The following is an 18,762-nucleotide window of genomic DNA, read 5'->3' as shown; positions in this document are numbered from 1 at the left end:
ACATTAATATATGATTTTTAGGAATTAATACAACAAGCGGCGCCACTTTTTGATAAATATTCTATTTTTTAAGATTTTCTTTATTTTTCATGTTTAAAAAATGTAATAAAATAAAAATAACATCAAAAAATATTGATGTTTCGAAGACTCGATCCTCACAATTCTCTAGGCATGCCAGAAAAAATGGTTTCAAAAAATGACAAAAAAAGTAAAACGCAGTCAAAAAGCCCCCGGCCCGCGTTGTAGGGCGCCCATGGGCCAGCTCAGGGGCTGGGATGGGTCAAAAATTTACATTTTTATTTATGTTTTGCATTCTAAAATTAATATATGATTTTTAGGAATTAATGCAACAAGCGGAACCATTTTTTAATCAATATTCTATTTTTTATGATTTTCTTTATTTTTCATCTTTAAAAAATATAATAAAATAAAAACGACGTGAGCAAATAATGAACATTGGCAAACATGATCCTTACATTTTTCTAGCCATGCCAGAAAAAAATTGATTCAAAAAATGACAAAAAAAGTAAGACGTTGTCAAAAAGTCACCGGCCCGTGTAGTGAGGCGCCCAAGGGCCAGGTCAGGGGCTGGGATGGGTCAAAAATTTACATTTTTATTTATGTTTTACATTCTAACATTAATATATGATTTTTAGGAATTAATGCAACAAGCGGCGCCACTTTTTTATGAATATTCTATTTTTTAAGATTTTCTTTATTTTTCACCTTTAAAAAATGTAATAAAATAAAAATAACTTCAAAAAATAATAATGTTTTGGAGACACGAACCTCACAATTTTCTAAGCATTCCAGAAAAAATAGTTTCCAAAAAAGTAAAACGCGGTCATAAAGCCCCCGGCCCGCGTAGTAGGGCTCCCATGGGCCAGGTCAGGGGCCGGGATGGGTCAACAATTTACATTTTTATTTATGTTTTCCATTATAAAATTAATATATGATTTTTAGGAATTAATGCAAAAGCAGAACCATTTTTTGATCAATATTCTATTTTTTATAATTTTCTTTATTTTTCATCTTTAAAAAATATAATAAAATAAAAATGAAGTGAAAAAATAATGAACATTTGCAGACATGGTGCTTACATTTTTCTAGCCATGCTAGAGAAAAATTGATTCAAAAAAAGACCAAAAAAGTAAGACGTTGTCAAAAAGCCCCCGGCCCGCGAAGTGGGCGCCCAGGGGCCTGGTCAGGGGTCGAGATGGGTCAAAAATTTACATTTTTATTTATGTTTTCTATTCTAACATTAATATATCATTTTTAAGAATTAATACAATAAGCGGCACAATTTTTTTATCAATATTCTATTTTTTATGATTTTTTTTATTTTTCATTTAAAAAAATATAATAAAATAAAAACGACGTCAAAAAATAGTGAAATTTTGGAGATACAATCCTTACTTTTTTCTAAGCATACCAAACAAAAATGGTTTCAAAAAATGACAAATAAAAGTAAAACGCTGTCAAAAAGCCCCCAGCTCGCGTAGTGGGCCTCTAAGGGGCCAACTCATCGGCCGGGATGGGTCAAAAATTTACATTTTAACTTACGTTTTGCATTCTAAAATTAATATATAATTTTTAGGAATTAATACAGCAAGCGGCACCATTTTTTGATGAATATTCTATTTTTTACGATTTTCTTTATTTTTGGTCTTTAAAAAATATAATAAAATAAAAACAAGGTAAAAAAATAATGAACTTTTGCAGACACGATCGTTAAATTTTTCTAGCCATGCCAGAAGAAAACAAATTCCAAAAATGACAAAAAATGTTAAACCATGTCAAAAACCCCCGGCCCGCGTAATGGGTAGGCCAGGGGCCTGATCAGGGGCCGGGACGGGTCAAATATTTACATTTTCATTTATGTTCAGCTTTCTAAAATCAATATATGATTTTTAGGAATTAAGGCAACGAGCGACACCATTTTTTGGTGAATATTTTATTTTTATGATTTTCTTTATTTTTCGTCTTTAAAAAATATAATAAAAGAAAAATGACGTAAAAAAAAATGAAATTTTGCAGGAACGATCCGTACAGTTTTCTAGGCGTGCCAAAAACCAAGCCTTAAAAAATGACCAAAAAAAGTAAAACGCTGTCACAAAGTCCCCTGCCCGCGTAGTGGGGCGCCCAGGGGCCAGCATAGGGGCCGAGATGGGTAAAAAATTTGACTTTTTATTTATGTTTTGCATTCCAAAATTAATATATGATTTTTATGAATTAATGCAACAAGCGGCACCATTTTTTTGATGAATATTCTGTTGTTACGATTTTCTTTATTTTTTATCTATAAAAAATATAATAAAATAAAAATGACTTCAAAAAATAATGCAATTTTGCAGACATGATCCTTACATTTTTTTAGGTGTGAGAAAAAAATAGCCTTAGAAAATGACAACAAAAAAAGTAAAACGCCGTCAAAAACCCTCCAGCTCGCGTAGTGGGGCGCCCAGGGGCCACCTCAGGGGTCCAGGATGGGTCCAAAATTTTTTTTTTGATTTATGTTTTGTATTCTAAAATTAATGTATGATTTTTCAGAATTAATACAATAAGCGCCACCATTTTTTGGTGAATATTCTATTTTTTATGATTTTCTTTATTTTTCATCTTTAAAAAATATAACAAAATAAAAATGACGTCAAAAAATAATGACATTTTGCAGACATGATCCTTACATTTTTCAAGGCATTCTAGAAAATAATGGCCTCAAAAAACGACAAAGAAGTAAAACACTGTCAAACCCTCCAGCTCGCGTAGTGGGGCGCCCAGAGGTCAGCTCAGGAGCCGCGATGGGTCAAAAATTTACATTTTTATTTACGTTTTGCATACAAAAATTAATATATATTTTTTAAGAATTAATGCAACAAGCGGCACCATTTTTTGATGAATATTCTATTTTTCATGATTTTCTTTATTTTTTGTATTTAAAAAATATAATAAAATAAAAACAGGGTCAAAAAATAATAAAATTTTACATACATGATCCTTACATTTTTCTACCTATGCAAGAAAAAATAGATTCAAAATATAACAATAAAAGTAAGATGTTGTAAAAAAGCCCCCAGCCCGTGTAGTGGGGCGCGCAGGGGCCAAGTCAGGGGCTGGCATAAATCAAAAATTTAAATTTTTATTTATGTTTTTCATTCTAAAATTAATATATGAATTTTAGGAATTAATGCAACGTGCGGCACTATTTTTTGATGAATATTATTTTTTTTATGATTTTCTTTACTTTTCATCTTAAAAAAATGTAATAAAATAAAAACGACGTCAAAAAATAAGGAAATATCAGAGACGTGATCCTTACATTTTTCTGGGCATGCCAGAAAACAATGGTTTCAAAAAATGACCACAAAAAGTAAAACACTGTCAAAAAGCCCCCGGCCCGCATAGTGGGGCTCTAAGCGGCCGGGATGGGTTAAAAATTTACATTTTTATTAATGTTTTGCATTCTAAAATTAATATATGATTTTTAAGAATTAATGCAACATGCGGCACCATTTTTTGATGAATATTCACTTTTTTATGTCTTTATTTTTCATCTTTAAAAAATATAAAAAAATAAAGATGAGGTCAAAAAATAATGAACTCTTGTAGACACGATCCTTCCATTTTTCTAGCCATGCCAAAAGAAAACTAATTCCAAAAATGACAAAAAAGTTAAACATTGTCAAAAAGCCCCCGGCTCGCATAATGGGGTGCCCAGGGGCCTAGTCAGGGGCCAGGATGTGTCAAAATTTACATTTTTATATATGTTTTCCATTTTAACATTAATATATGATTTTTAAGAATTAATGCAACCAGCAGCGCCATTTTTTGATGAATATTCTACTTTTTAAGATTTTCCATATTTTTCACCTGTAAAAAATGTAATAAAATAAAAATAACGTCAAAAAATAATGAAGTTTTGGAGACACGATCCTCACATTTTTCTAGGCATGCCAGAAAAAATGGTTTCAAAAACCAACAAAAAAAGTAAAACGCGGTCAAAAAGCCCCCGGCTCGGGTAGTATGGCGCCGATGGGCCAGCTTAGGCACCGGAATGGGTCAAAAATTTATATTTTTATTTATATTTTACATTCTAAAACTAATATATGATTTTTAGGAATTAATGCAACAAGCGGCACCATTTTTTGTTGAATATTCTATTTTTTATGATTTTCTTTACTTTTTTAATTTAAAAAATATAATAAAATAAAAACGAGGTGAAAAAATAGTGAACTTTTGGAGACACGATCCTTACATTTTTCTTGCCATGCCAGAAGAAAACATATTCCAAAAATGAAAAAAAAAAGTTAAACGTTGTCAAAAAGCCCCCGACCCGCTTAGTGGGGCGCCCAGGGGCCAACTCAGGGGCCGAGATGGGTAAAAAATGTACATTTTTATTTATGTTTTCCATTCTAACATTAATATATAATTTTTATGAATTAATACAACAAGCGGCGCCACTTTTTGAAGAGGATTCTATGTTTTAAGATTTTTTATATTTTTCACCTTTAAAAAATTTAATAAAACAAAAATAACGTCAAAAAATATTTAAATTTTGAAGACACGATCCTCAAAATTTTTTAGGCATGCCAGAAAAAATGGTTTCAAAAAATGACAATAAAAGTAAAGCGCGGTCAAAAAGCCCCCGGCGTACGGCACCCATGGGCCAGCTCTGGGGCTAGGATGGGTCAAAAATTTATATTTTTATTTATATTTTACATTATAAAACTAATATATGATTTTTAGGAATTAATGCAACAAGCGGCGCCACTTTTTTATGAATATTCTATTTTTTAAGATTTTCTTTATTTTTCACCTTTAAAAATGTAATAAAATCAAAATAACTTCAAAAAATAATAATGTTTTGGAGACACGATCCTCACAATTTTCTAGGGATGCCAGAAAAAATGGTTTCAAAAAAAGTAAAACGCGGTCATAAACCCCCCGGCCTGCGTAGTAGGGCTCCCATGGGCCAGGTCAGGGGCCGGGATGGGTCAACAATTTATATTTTTATTTATGTTTTCCATTATAAAATTAATATATGATTTTTAGGAATTAATGCAACAAGCGGAACCATTTTTTGATCAATATTCTATTTTTTATGATTTTCTTTATTTTTCATCTTTACAAAATATAATAAAATAAAAATGAAGTGAAAAAATAATGAACATTTGCAGACATGGTGCTTACATTTTTCTAGCCATGCTAGAAAAAAATTGATTCAAAAAAAGACAAAAAAAGTAAGACGTTGTCAAAAAGCCCCCGACCCGCAAAGTGGGCGCCCAGAGGCCTGGTCAGGGGCCGGGATGGGTCAAAAATTTACATTTTTATTTATGTTTTCTATTCTAACATTAATATATCATTTTTAAGAATTAATACAATAAGCGGCACAATTTTTTAATCAATATTCTATTTTTTAAGATTTTCTTTATTTTTTATTTAAAAAAATATAATAAAATAAAAACGACGTAAAAAAATAGTGAAATTTTGGAGACACAATCCTTACTTTTTTCTAAGCATACCAAACAAAAATGGTTTCAAAAAATGGCAAATAAAAGTAAAACGCTGTCAAAAAGCCCCCAGCTCACGTAGTGGGCCTCTAAGGGGCCAACTCATCGGCCAGGATGGGTCAAAAATTTACATTTTAACTTACGTTTTGCATTCTAAAATTAATATATAATTTTTAGGAATTAATGCAACAAGCGGCACCATTTTTTGATGAATATTCTATTTTTTACGATTTTCTTTATTTTTGGTCTTTAAAAAATATAATAAAATAAAAACACGGTAAAAAAATAATGATCTTTTGCAGACACAATCATTAAAATTTTCTAGCCATGCCAGAAGAAAACAAATTCCAAAAATGACAAAAAATGTTAAACCATGTCAAAAACCCCCGGCCCGCGTAATGGGTCGGCCAGGGGCCTGATCAGGGGCCGGGACAGGTCAAAAATTTACATTTTCATTTATGTTTAGCTTTCTAAAATCAATATATGATTTTTAAGAATTAAGGCAACAAGCGGCACCATTTTTTGGTGAATATTTTATTTTTATGATTTTCTTTATTTTTCATCTTTAAAAAATATAATAAAATAAAAATGACGTAAAAAAATGAAATTTTGCAGGAACGATCCTTACAGTTTTCTAGGCGTGCCAAAAACCAAGCCTTAAAAAATAACAAAAAAAAGGTAACCATTTTTTATGAATATTCTATTTTTTATGATTTTTTATATTTTTCGTCTTTAAAAATATAATAAAATAAAAACCAGTCCCCTGCCAGCGCAGCGGGTCGCCTAGGGGCTAGCTCAGGAGCCGCGATGAGTCAAAATTTATATTATTATTGATGTTTGCATTCTAAAATTAATATATAATTTTTAGAAATTAATGCAACAAGCGGAACCATTTTTTTGATGAATATTCTATTTTTTATGATTTTTTATATTTTTCGTCTTTAAAAATATAATAAAATAAAAATTACGTAAAAAAAGAATAAAATTATGCAGACACGATCTTTACATTTTTGTAGGCATGTCATAATAAAATGGCCTCAAAAAATGACAAAAAAGTAAAACGCTGTCAAAAAGCCCTCGGCCCGCGTAGTAAGGCACCCAGGGGCACCGCGTAGTAAGGCACGCTGTCAAAAAGCCCTCGGCCCGCGTAGTAAAACGATGGGTAAAAAATTTTCCTTTTTATTTGTGTTTTGTATTTTAAAATTAATATATGATTTTGAGGAATTAATGCAACAAGTGGCACCATTTTTTTATGAATATTCTATTTTTTATGATTTTCTTTATTTTCCATCTTTAAAAAATATAATAAACTAAAAACGACGTCAAAAAGTAATTAAAGTTTGCTTACACAATTCTTATATTTTTCGAGGCATGCCAGAAAAAAAAATGGCCTCAAAATATGACAAAAGAAGTAAAACGCTATCAAAAAGTTTTCGGTCCGCGTAGTGGGGCGCCCATGGACCAGCTCAAGGGCCGAGATGGGTCAAAAATTTATATTTTTATTTATGTTACGTATTCTAAAATTAATTTATGATTTTTAGGAATTAATGCAACCGATGACACCATTTTTTGGTGAATATTCTATTTTTTAGGATGTTCTTTATTTTTTGTTTTTAAAAATATAATAAAATAAAAATGAAATAAAAAAATAATGAAATTCTACAGACACGATCCGTATATGTTTCTAGGTTTGTGAGAAAAAAATGGCACCAAATAATGACAAAAAAAATTAAACCCTGTCAACAAGCCCCCCGCCCGCGTAGTGGGGCGCCTAGGGGCCAGCGAAGGGGCCGGGATGGGTAAAAAATTTACATTTTCATTTATGTTTTGCATTCTAAAATTAAGAAGTAATTTTTAAGAATTAATTCAACAAGCGGCCTCATTTTTTGATGAATATTCCACTTTTTATGATTTTCTATATTTTTCGTCTTTAAAAATATGATAAAATAAAAACGATGTCAAAAAATATTGAAATTTTACAGACACGATCCTTACATTTTTGTAGAAATGCCAGAATAAACTGGCCTCAAAAAATGACAAAAAATGTAAAACACTGTCAAAAAGCCCCCGACCCGCGTAGTGGGGTACCTAGGGGCTAGCTTAGGGGCCGAGATGGGTAAAAAATTTACATTTTTATTTATGTTTTGCCTTCTAAAATTAATATATGATTTTTAGGAATTAATGCAACAAGTGGCACTATATTTTGTTGAATATTCTCTTTTTTATGATTTTCTTTATTTTTTGTGTTTAAAAATATAATAAAACAAAAACGACGTCAAAAAATAATGAAATTTTGCAGACACGATCCTTACATTTTTCTAGGCATGCTAGAATAAAATGGCCTTAAAAATGACAAAAAGAGTAAAACGCTGTCAAAAAGCCCCCGCCCGCGTTGTGGGGCGCCTAGGGGCTAGCTCAGGGACTGAGATGGGTAAAAAATTTACAGTTTTATTTATGTTTTGCATTATAAAATTAATATGTAATTTTTAGGAATCAATTCAATAAGCGAGACCTTTTTTGATGAATATTCCAGTTTTTATGATTTTCTTTATTTTTCTTCATTAAAAATATAATAAAATAAAAACGACGTCAAAAAGTAATGAAATTTTGCAAACACGATCCTTACATTTTTCTAGGCATGCTAGAATAAAATGGCCTTAAAAATGACAAAAAGAGTAAAACGCTGTCAAAAAGCCCCCGCCCGCGTTGTGGGGCGCCTAGGGGCTAGCTCAGGGACTGAGATGGGTAAAAAATTTACAGTTTTATTTATGTTTTGCATTCTAAAATTAATATGTAATTTTTAGGAATCAATTCAATAAGCGAGACCTTTTTTTGATGAATATTCCAGTTTTTATGATTTTCTTTATTTTTCTTCATTAAAAATATAATAAAATAAAAACGACGTCAAAAAGTAATGAAATTTTGCAAACACGATCCTTACATTTTTGTAGGAATGTCAAGATAAGATGGCCTCAAAAAATGACAAAAAAAGTAAAACGTTGTCAAAAAGCTCCCAACCAACGTAATGGGGCGCCTAGGGGCCAGCTCAGGGGCCGGGATGGGTCAAAAATTTATATTTTTATTTATGTTTTGCATTCTAAAATTAATATATGATATTTAGGAATTAATGCAACAAGCGGCACAATTTTTTATTGAATATTCTATTTTTTTTATTTTCTTTATTTTTTGTTTTTAAAAATATAATAAAATAAAAACCACATCAAAAAATAATGAAATTCTGTAGACACGATCCTTCTCTAGGTATGCGAGAAAAAAATGGCCAGAAAAACTGACAAAAAAAAAATGAAACGTTGTTAAAAAGCCTCCGGCCCGCGTAGTGGGGCGCCTAGGGGCCAGCTCAGGGGCCGGGATGGGTAAAACATTTGCATTTTAAAATTAATATATGATTTTTAGGAATTAATGCAACAAGCGGTACCATTTTTTGATGAATATTCTATTTTTTTATTTTTTTATTTTTCATCTTTAAAAAATATAATAAAATAAAAATGACGTAAAAAAATAATGACATTTTGCAGACACATTTCTTACATTTTTATTGGCGTGCCAGAAAAAAATGGCCTCGAAAAATGTCAAAAAAAATAAAACGCTGTTAAAAAGCCTCTGGCTCGCGTAATGGGGTGCCCAGGGGCCAGCTCAGGGGCCGAGATGAGTCAAAAATTTACATTTTTCTTTTTGTTTTGTATTCTACAATTAATATATAATTTTAAGGAATTAATGCAACAAGCGGCACCATTTTTTGATGAACTTTTATGATTTTCTTTAAAAAATATAATAAAATAAAAACGATGTCAAAAAATAATGAAATTCTACAGATACGATCCTTACATTTTTCTAGGCATGCTAGAAAAAAATGGCCTCAAAAAATGACAAAAAAAGTAAAGCGCTATCATCATATGAGAGAAAATACTATAACAATAGAACTTGAGTTGTGAAAAGAACAATACCTAAAAGTTTATTTAATTTAAGAATCCAAATCCTAACGAACATAAAATAGACTAAAAAATCTTCAAAAATAATAAAAAAATCCTCTCCTTTCACTTCTTTGTATTGCATGGGAGAAACTAGCTGAGCAATTTTACACTAAATTGTTGACTCTCATTTTTTTAACATGATTTCTGTTAAAATTCATGATGGATGGAGTTTTTTGTTCATATTTCATAGAATCCGGAAGCAATGTTATATTTTGAAAATTAAGGGCACATTGTTACAAGAATTATTGTTGCAGGGAATTTCTATAAATTGAGGGCACATTGTTACAAGAATTATTGTTTCAGAGAATTTTTATAATTAATGCTTTATGGAATTACACTAAAAAAAATAATAAAATAAAATAAAAAGGATACAGCAAATCAGGACGTCTTCGTTTCACGTAGAGCCAAGCCGTAGAGGTTTTTTTCTCCGACTCTGGAAAAAAGCAGTTTCAGAAGCAAAAAATCTTCCGCTTAGCAAAGGAAAGGCCTTGGCGATGACTCCTTCGCGATATTCTCTCTTAAGGTAATCTAGGGTTTCCGATTTCCTTCTCCTTGCGATTTTCTTTTCAATCACTATATTTTGAGTTTAATCATTCAATAATTTTAGTGTCGATTGTGATCTAGGGTTTCTGTAAGGCTGATTGATTTGAAAGCTCTAAATGATTTTCCTTTTGTATGAGTGTATTCTTATTTGGATTCGTAGAATTGTTATCTTCGATTTTTATTTCACTATTATTCATGAGAATTAAATCAAAAAACGAATTGGGTCAGTCACGAGTGCGTTAGTTTAATTTAAAAATTAATTTAATTGAAGTGGAGACGAAGAATTGAAGTGTGCGACTTGATGATATCGATGAGGAAGGTTTTGTGTTGAAATTTTCAGAATTATAATATCAGTCAGTCGATAAAAAAAAATTGGTGCAGGTTTGATTCTCTAAAAAAACGAAGAAAAAAAAAAAAGAAAAAGAGAGGTAAAAAATTGGATTTTATTAGAATTTGAAGGTCGAATTAGTTATAAGGTAATATTAACTAGAGAAAATTTTCCCTTTTCAATGGGACGGGTTGTCATTAGACGCCAAACTCAGAAACACAACAACAAAGGTTCGCTGCTTCTCGTCTAAGAATCTGGTAAAGTTGTCGTCTTTGAACTCGGGATAATACTTTCTGTTGACGCCCTAATCGGCAGAATTTGGGGTAGCGTTCTGCTGAGTTTCAAAGAAACCCCCGAGGAAGTAACGCCACCTTCGATTGCTCTCATTCTGGTCCCTGTGTTCTTTTGATTACCTCTATTCCGAAAAGGTCTCTCTCTCTCTCTCTCTCTCTCTCTCTCTGATTTTATTGAAACTTTCGATATGTATGGTTGGGAAATCTAACAAATTCTTTCTTTTTAAGTGTATTATGTAACCTTAATTCTTTCACATTTGAATCATTTGTAACCGTTTTCTTCCTGTCTGTCGAATCAATTTTGTCTTCTCTTCTGCCTGCCTATCGAAAATATATGCTACTCTTTACCTTTCAATCGACGAGTCCAACGAACCTCCCATCTTGAAGGTTGTGTTCAACTCTTGTTTGATATCTCTGATCTCCCTTGATTGGAAGTTGATTCTGTACCGTTCTAACGCAGCATTTGCCTTTAATCCCTAATTGGGCCCTCTCGGCTTGAGTCTCATCTCATGGATTTACGAGAGTGTGTGTGTGTGTGTTTATATATTTTTATCGTCACTTTGTTTATATTTTGCTTTATTTTAAGAATGTGTTTTTACATTTAAAAGTAAATTTGTTCATGTAAATTTATTTTTCTTTGGATAATTCAATTAGAGTAGGTACTATGTTGCATAATTTGATTGTTTTAGTATGATGTATTGATTATCTTCGCGTTTATATATTTTTATCGTCACTTTGTTCATGTTTTAGTATGTTGCATAATATGTGATTTGCTGTGTACAACATCTAGAGCACTGCAACTTTATGTTTTTTGGTTGTGTCGAGGGATTGAAACAAAAGCCTTTTTCAGTGTGGTGGAATTTTTTGGCTGGGTTTACTTTTGGTAGGAGGGAAAAATGGGAGGAGGGAGAGAGTGGAGGGATTAGTGGAAGGGTTTTGACACACATGGTTGTTTGTTGGGAAAGAAAAGAGGAGGGAATAGATCATTGACGGATTTCGTTTCCTTCAGAAAATCCCAACTTTAATCTCTACCAATATTGAGAGATTAGAGGAGGAACTTCATACCGAACACAATAACAGAAAGGTCCTCGCCTTCCTCTCTTTTTTTCTTACCTAAGTTATATACCTTTCTTTCTTTCTTTCATATTTTCTTTCCCTCTACCAAACACAATCTAAATGTCATTTTGGGATGGAACTGGAATTAGAGTGCTTTATCTCACTACATTCTTTTAATGATGTCCTTTTTTTCTATCATAGTTATTTATCCTCTTTTCAGCCATAAGAGAAAGCAAAGCATTCGTTTTATCTTGTTCTCTCTCTTTTAGGTTTCTGCAGGCTCCGTGGTTGGTTACCTCACGTGGTGAAAGCAAAGCATTCGTTTTATCTTGTTCTCTCTCTTTGACTATTCCACCACTTGAGGGTACTAGTCTGTTGAAATACTTGGTTAAGAGCACTTGAACTGTTGGGTATTAATGCTTAATCTGTCAAATGGTTGAATTGTTGGGATTTGTAATAGATCTCTCTTTTTGTTGCTAGCATCTTTAGCGAGGTTTCTGTTTTCAGTTTAATATGTCTCCTATAATAGAATGACATAATATATCCACTTAATAGTATTGTTTCTTTTACAGTTGTCATGTCTGCCAAGTACATTATTTCTGCTATAGTGGGATCATTTGCCGTGGCTTGGGCATGCGACCACTACATTGCTGACAAGAAGATATTTGGAGGCATGTTCTGCTACTTGTTTTGAAGCCTTTGCATTTGTCTCAGGGTTCTAATGATACGCTGTGTTGTGATTCAGGGACTACCCCCCATACTGTATCAAACAAGGAGTGGTGGGAGGAAACTGACAAGAAGTTGCAGGCATGGCCTCGTACTGCTGGCCCACCGGTCGTCATGAATCCCATAAGCCGCCAGAATTTCATCGTCAAGAGCCACACTGAAGCTTGAAGCGTTCTACATTTATTAAATGATCTGGTTGAATTGTTCACTCTTGAATGAGACATCTGAAACAACGTTTATCCTGGATTTTTTGTTTTGTTTTAAAGGTGGGATATAAAGTCGGGAATGCATATTTCGGACGTAGTAGGGGCTTTTGTAACCGGTCTTTCCATGTACTCTTTTGGTCATGGCTTGGTAAGTGGATACTAATAAATGCCAAATTTGTCATTTGTTTTTTTTATATTTATTTTTTTATTGCGTATGTTAATTCATCCCACTCGCATCCTAGACCTAATAATTTCTTCTTGCCCCAAATTCTGGATATGGTGAATGAAAGATAGGGGAATGAAAAAACACTTTTTGGTGTTGCGAATACAGATGGCTTGGGACTGAATGGTGATTCAGGGTTATCCCAACTAATTGTTATATTGTGTAGTTATATTGTGTCGCTTTGGAGGCAAAGTTAAGTTGATTTGTTGTTGAGACATTTCCTGTGATATTGTCTGTGCATAGGCTTAGAAGCTCTAATCCTTTGCTTGCCTAAGATACATGACTTGCAAAGTAACACTTCTAAGCAACTTTATATTGCCTAAACTTTAGAGAATTGTTGAGTGAAGAAATATTGTGAGTTGGGAACGCCAAAATGATTAAGAATCGGAGCAAAAATAACAATAATAATAATAATAACAAATAAATAAATAAATAAAATAAAATAAAATAATGATTTAGATTCTTGGCGCAATATAATTTCTTACATTGCTTAATACATGAACAACCATTTTTTCAACGTTCAACAGCTAGCAACTGTCCACAAGTTCACTTCATTTTCTTGTTTATACAATAACGTTTAGTCCATCTATTTGTATCAGAAATCATACATATGGAGTGCACATAGTAAAGCAGCTTCTTTATTCTCTTTTTCTTTTTCATTCAATGGCTGAGACATTGCTCTTCAGCGTAGCCGACTATGTGTCGGCAATGCTTGAGTCTCTTGCTGACCAAGTGTTTTTCTCTGCAAGGTATGTTGCTTCCTTTTTTGATTTGATCATGTTAGATTTCGTCTTAGTATAGGGCAAAAGATAAAGAAGTGACTGAGAGATTGGATGAGATTGCACCGATATAGCTAAATTCCATCTTTCAGGGATAGTGGCTGATAGAGGTGTAGTGCATGTGAGGAAGGAGATGGCACATTCCTTTGTGATATCTTCGGATGTCATCGGAGATACAGAGATAGAGAGAAAAGTTTGTGGCTATTGATGCAGCCTTTTGATGTTCAACACATAATTGTTTTGCCTATTTGGAGTTGGAGGCTTGGAAACACCACACATGCAAAGTTCGTGTTTAATGATGAAAGGAGTAGTTGGGAATTTTGACCTTACATGCTTTGTTACCTATTCGGTTAGGAATCACAGATTTTTTGTCGCCATCACATTCATGCATTTACGAATGATGTGATAATAGTGATATTTCTAAAAGGTGTTCTATTTGCTTGTAGCTCGCTTTTGACACCAGATAAAGCAAATATTTGTTTTGCGGGTGCGTGTATCTAGGGGATTTGATCTGAAACTCCTCACGCTTACTATTATCAAATTGGCAACCGGTGAAGACTATTGATTTGGATCCTGAAACCTGCAAATGTACCTTTGATGAGCATTAGATAGTAAGAAATTTTTGCTGGTCTTAGATGATGTTTAGAACGAAGAGCTTGACAAATGCATCAAGTTGAGAAATCTGTTGAGTTGGGGTGCTGATGGAAGTAAGATCTTGCGACTACACGCAGCCCCATAGTTGCTTCAATGATGGGCACGCTTCCGACTTGCAACCTGAGAGATCTTGCAAATGCGGGGGGTTTGACTTTGTTGCTGAAATGGTCATTAAAGGAGAATTTATCAAAATCTTGCGGCAACAGGGAAGGACATTGTCAAAAAGTGTGAAGGTGTACCCTTAGCAATGAGGACATGAGGCGGCCATCTTTACTCAAAAAATGAACGAACTACATATATATATGTTTCCTTGAAGATTTTCAGGATGTAGGATACTTTTACTGCTTTAAAACGCATGATCTAGAGCTATTAGTGGCAGAAAGGGAGTGATGAGTTATCGATAATCGTAGGTGAAGTATCTCTCAAAAATTTAAGCATTTACCATTTTCTCACGCTGATTTCCATGCTCAACATGTTTAAAAGCGACTTACTGAGACAACGTTTCTTCAAATGTGTTTTCTAAAGATTCGAGTATTTGCGACTCCTAGATTTATGATATTCTTCTTTTGAGGTATTTCCAAGTTCAGTTGCGAGTCTGAAGCATTTAAAATATTTAAGCCTAAAGAGGAACCCTAAACTTATGAAACACCTCAATTCTATTTGCAAGCAGCAGAGTTTATAAACTCGACTTGGGGGATGACAACAACTTCAGAAACTACCAAGAGATGTAAGGAAGATGGTGAATCTCAAATTTTTCATAATAATCACAAAGCAAAATAAACTATCAAAGAATGGAATAGGGTGCTTGAGATCTATTCATTTTTTTTTTCATTTCCAAATAATCTGCAATAGAGACAAACAAAAGACTCACAGCCCTCTAAAATGGATGATTTCTTTTTTTTTTTTCACTATTTCAATAACTTTTATGTACTTTCTATGCATTATAGGTGTTGATACTCATTTTTCACAAGGCAGAAGTCCATATCCCGCGATAGTGCCCAAAAGTGGATCTTATTTGCGCTTCGAGAATCTTTAAATGGGCCGTGGTTTGAAAGGAAAGAAAATGTAAAGCTCATATTATGTAGTTTGATTAGACTCGTAACTCATTTGGAAAGTTTAAAGCCCGTAAGGAATTAGAAGAACATGGTGGGGGAAATCAAACCAAAATAACCAATTCCTTTAACCCCATTCTTAGAAAAATCTAGTGAGTCCAGTCAACCTAAATTCCAAATCCAATTACCAAAAAATCTGAAAAGGGCCAAATCCAACCCAAATCCTACACAAAACGCCGAAGTTGACTTCCTTTTCTCTTCTTTCTTCTGGTGGTTAGCATAAGGAAACCAAAGTGCTCGGCACTAATAGAACACAAGCAAAACACTCTCTTGTACATAGTTTACCCTCATTTATAGACCAGTTAAAGCAGCTCCCATGCACCTCTCTGATAAATGCTACCTAAAAAATGCCAAAAACCAAGAAAAAGAGAGTTGATCACCTCTCACATTGGGAGAGGCTTTCCCGCGTCATGTGGCTTCTACGTTTGGTTTCCACCATAGAACCAAGCTCAAAATTCCTCCCAACTAGTGCCTCCAAGTGGAAAATCATCAACCAAATCAAAAGAAGTTTGGTTTCCCTCAAATCCCAACCCTTACCTATAAATACCACCCCTTTCCACGCAAAAACGCAGGGCAAGAAACAGCATAGAGCAAGCTAAGAACAAAGCTCACTTAAGCCTTTCTCCTCTATGGTTTTCGACGAAGTCCCTCTAAGCACAGCAATCCCGGGGCGTTCTTCTCGTTCGAGACCTTAATGTGTCGAAGTTTTCTCCATTATAATCATCCATATTACACTAGGAAGTAGAGTAATTAATCACCCACGATCACAGGACGCACTCAACCTCCATAATTTTCAGCGATGTTCCTCTAAAACACGTTTCAAGGCGCTCTTCCCATTGGAAGCAACAAAGCTCCCATAACCTCTCAAAACGGCCCATTTACAATTTTTAGGCACAAAATGACATCAAGAGTAATTAGAAAATTGGTTGATTTCCACCTCCGATGATGAAGACTTCCTCACCGGACGTAGAACATATGGTTATTTCAACTTGAAGTATTATCCTTTATCCTCATGGACATCTCCACATCATCATAAACTGAAGTAAAAACCTCTTACACAAACTGATTACGTTCCTTCTACATACTAACTTCGAGACCATTCTCACGAAATTCTTCACTTTTACAATGCCAGAATCGCAATGGGTGTTGCCTTTGGAACTGCCTTCATCGGAGTCACTCGGGTTTAGCCCAACCTAGCTGAGGCCAACCTCATCGCCTATAAAGACGACCCTTCTTCCAGGCACGCTCAATTCCGAAGTCCATAAAGATAATTTGAAAGGCTCTCTTGGCCTGCTCAAGTGCCTTAGGACGGACTATCACTAGATGATCCCTGCACATGATAATAAATCCGCTTGGTCTAATCAAAAGAGGCCACGAACGCCTTACCCTCCACGTCAGTAAATCTGTCACAAAAGAGCCCCATTAATAACCTGTATAAAGAAGAAAAAACAAATTTATGACTTAACTATTAGTGACTTTTAGTGTTTTCCATCCAAATGTTACAAAATCTTAAACGAGAGACTTAATTTGAAACATTTTAAGAGTTTAAGTTAAACACCACACTTTTTAATATAGTAGTTAATTTTTTTAAATAAGAAAAAATTCACTGATCTCTCATGAATTTAACCCAAAAATTAAGGAAAAGAAGATAAAACAAGAGCTTTAAAAAAAAGCATTCATATTCCTCCAATACAAGTCTCTCTTCACCGACTTTTAAATTATTTTTAATCGCAATAATTAAAAATTTGATATCTTAGGAAGTTTATACAATGATTTAATAAAGCATTAAAAACAATATTCATCTACCAATAAAGTTGAGTTTTAATCATCATGCAACTTATTACTTAAAACAAAACTTTTATGTACTTTTCTCCCAACGTTTTGCTTTCATCAATTGCTATGTTGAATTTTCGTTGCATAAAATATTTTGCAAAATTTGGTTTGCCTGTGGGTATCGTTGGAAAATTGAAAGAATTCTTTGTTTGATTAAATTGTGGATTATTCTCATTGGTACCCCTAGACTTTAAGATTATTTTCACTTTGCCTCCTAAATTTTAAAAATTCTCACTTTATCTTTTAAACTTTAAATTGTTTCTATTTAACCCATTCTGTTGTGATTTCAGTTAAAAACAAATTAAAAAAGAGAGTAATGTAGTCACATGATCTTTTTGTTTGAATTTTTATTAAAAATAAACATATAAAAATCACACGATCACACATGTCCTTTTTTTAAATTTGTTTTTTCATAGAAATTACAACAAAAAGGATTAAGTGTGAACAATTCAAAGTTCAAAAGGCAAACTGTGAATTTCTAAGGCCTCATTCATTTCACCGATTTGTGTTTTCAGTTTTAAGTTTCTACAGTAAAAAGCTCTCAGAAAATGTCACATCTAACTTTTTCTGCTATAGTGAAAAGCTCTCAGAAAATGTCACATCTCAGTTCGAATTGAAAACTCGAATCCATGAAGTGAACGAGGCCTAAAGTTCAAGGGTTAAGCAGAGAATGACACTAAAGTTGAGGGACATAAATGTTGATAATCCTTAAATCAATATAAGACTTACTTTATTATATGATGGTGCACTTGCTTCTTCAATATATAAAAATGTAGAGAATTGAACAACATATATAATTGAACTTGTGTGTGGAGCTATCCGGAGCTATTTTTTCCCGATTAAAGCAATTTTGATTAAAAATCATATAATTGAACAACATATATAATGCAACATACATACCACTACATTTCAAAAAAAAAAAAAAATACACACCACTATCATTTGAAAATAGAGGTGTCAGTTTGGACTACCCGACCCAGTTGCCTGAAGTGAAATTTTGAGCCTAGCCAACCCAACCCTAAAAGAGAGAGGGTCGGTCCAGCCCAGCCCTAAGCTCAAAAAATTTAGGGCTCGCGTAGTCCGGTCCAGAATTTTATAAGGTATTTTCAAAAAAATCTATAAAAAAACTAAGGTATAAGAGAGAAGAGCGACCCAACCCAGCCCTAAACCTAAAAAATTTAGGGCCGAGTTGGGCTAACAGTGGCAGGCCTTAAGCTAACCTGTTTAGTTCGGCCTAAACTTGTAGTTCTATTTGAACACACAAAAAAGCACGTGCATCTCCTTACTAGTGTTTCTAAAAATAAATCAACAAGTGCAATAGATCAACTAGTGTTTTGAAGATTGTTCAATCAGATAAATAAAGGCTAGAAATTTTATATAAAATGTCGCATCATTAATAAGGAAAACATTAAAAAAAGAAGTGGAACAAAAGTAATAAAAAGAATGTGTTAGTTACCTTAGTACAAAAAATAGATTATTAAATCATAATATTATTAATCTATATTTC

At 33.2% G+C, this 18,762-nt stretch overlaps 1 protein-coding gene across 1 annotated transcript; it reads left to right on the top strand.

Annotated features, from left to right (window-relative positions):
• The first annotated feature begins 10,541 nt into the window (after window positions 1–10,541).
• Window positions 10,542–12,837, top strand: LOC112093510. Its single transcript, XM_024172115.1, has 3 exons — window positions 10,542–10,801; window positions 12,295–12,393; window positions 12,468–12,837. Exons 2-3 carry the CDS (start codon window positions 12,300–12,302, stop codon window positions 12,614–12,616), a joined length of 243 nt encoding a protein of 80 aa, XP_024027883.1. The 5' UTR covers window positions 10,542–10,801; window positions 12,295–12,299; the 3' UTR covers window positions 12,617–12,837.
• Window positions 12,838–18,762: the final 5,925 nt, after the last annotated feature.

This window comes from Morus notabilis, unplaced genomic scaffold, assembly GCF_000414095.1.
Source record: "Morus notabilis unplaced genomic scaffold, ASM41409v2 Scaffold999, whole genome shotgun sequence".
Taxonomy (NCBI): Eukaryota; Viridiplantae; Streptophyta; class Magnoliopsida; order Rosales; family Moraceae; genus Morus; species Morus notabilis.
This window is presented reverse-complemented; position numbering and strand designations above follow the sequence as displayed.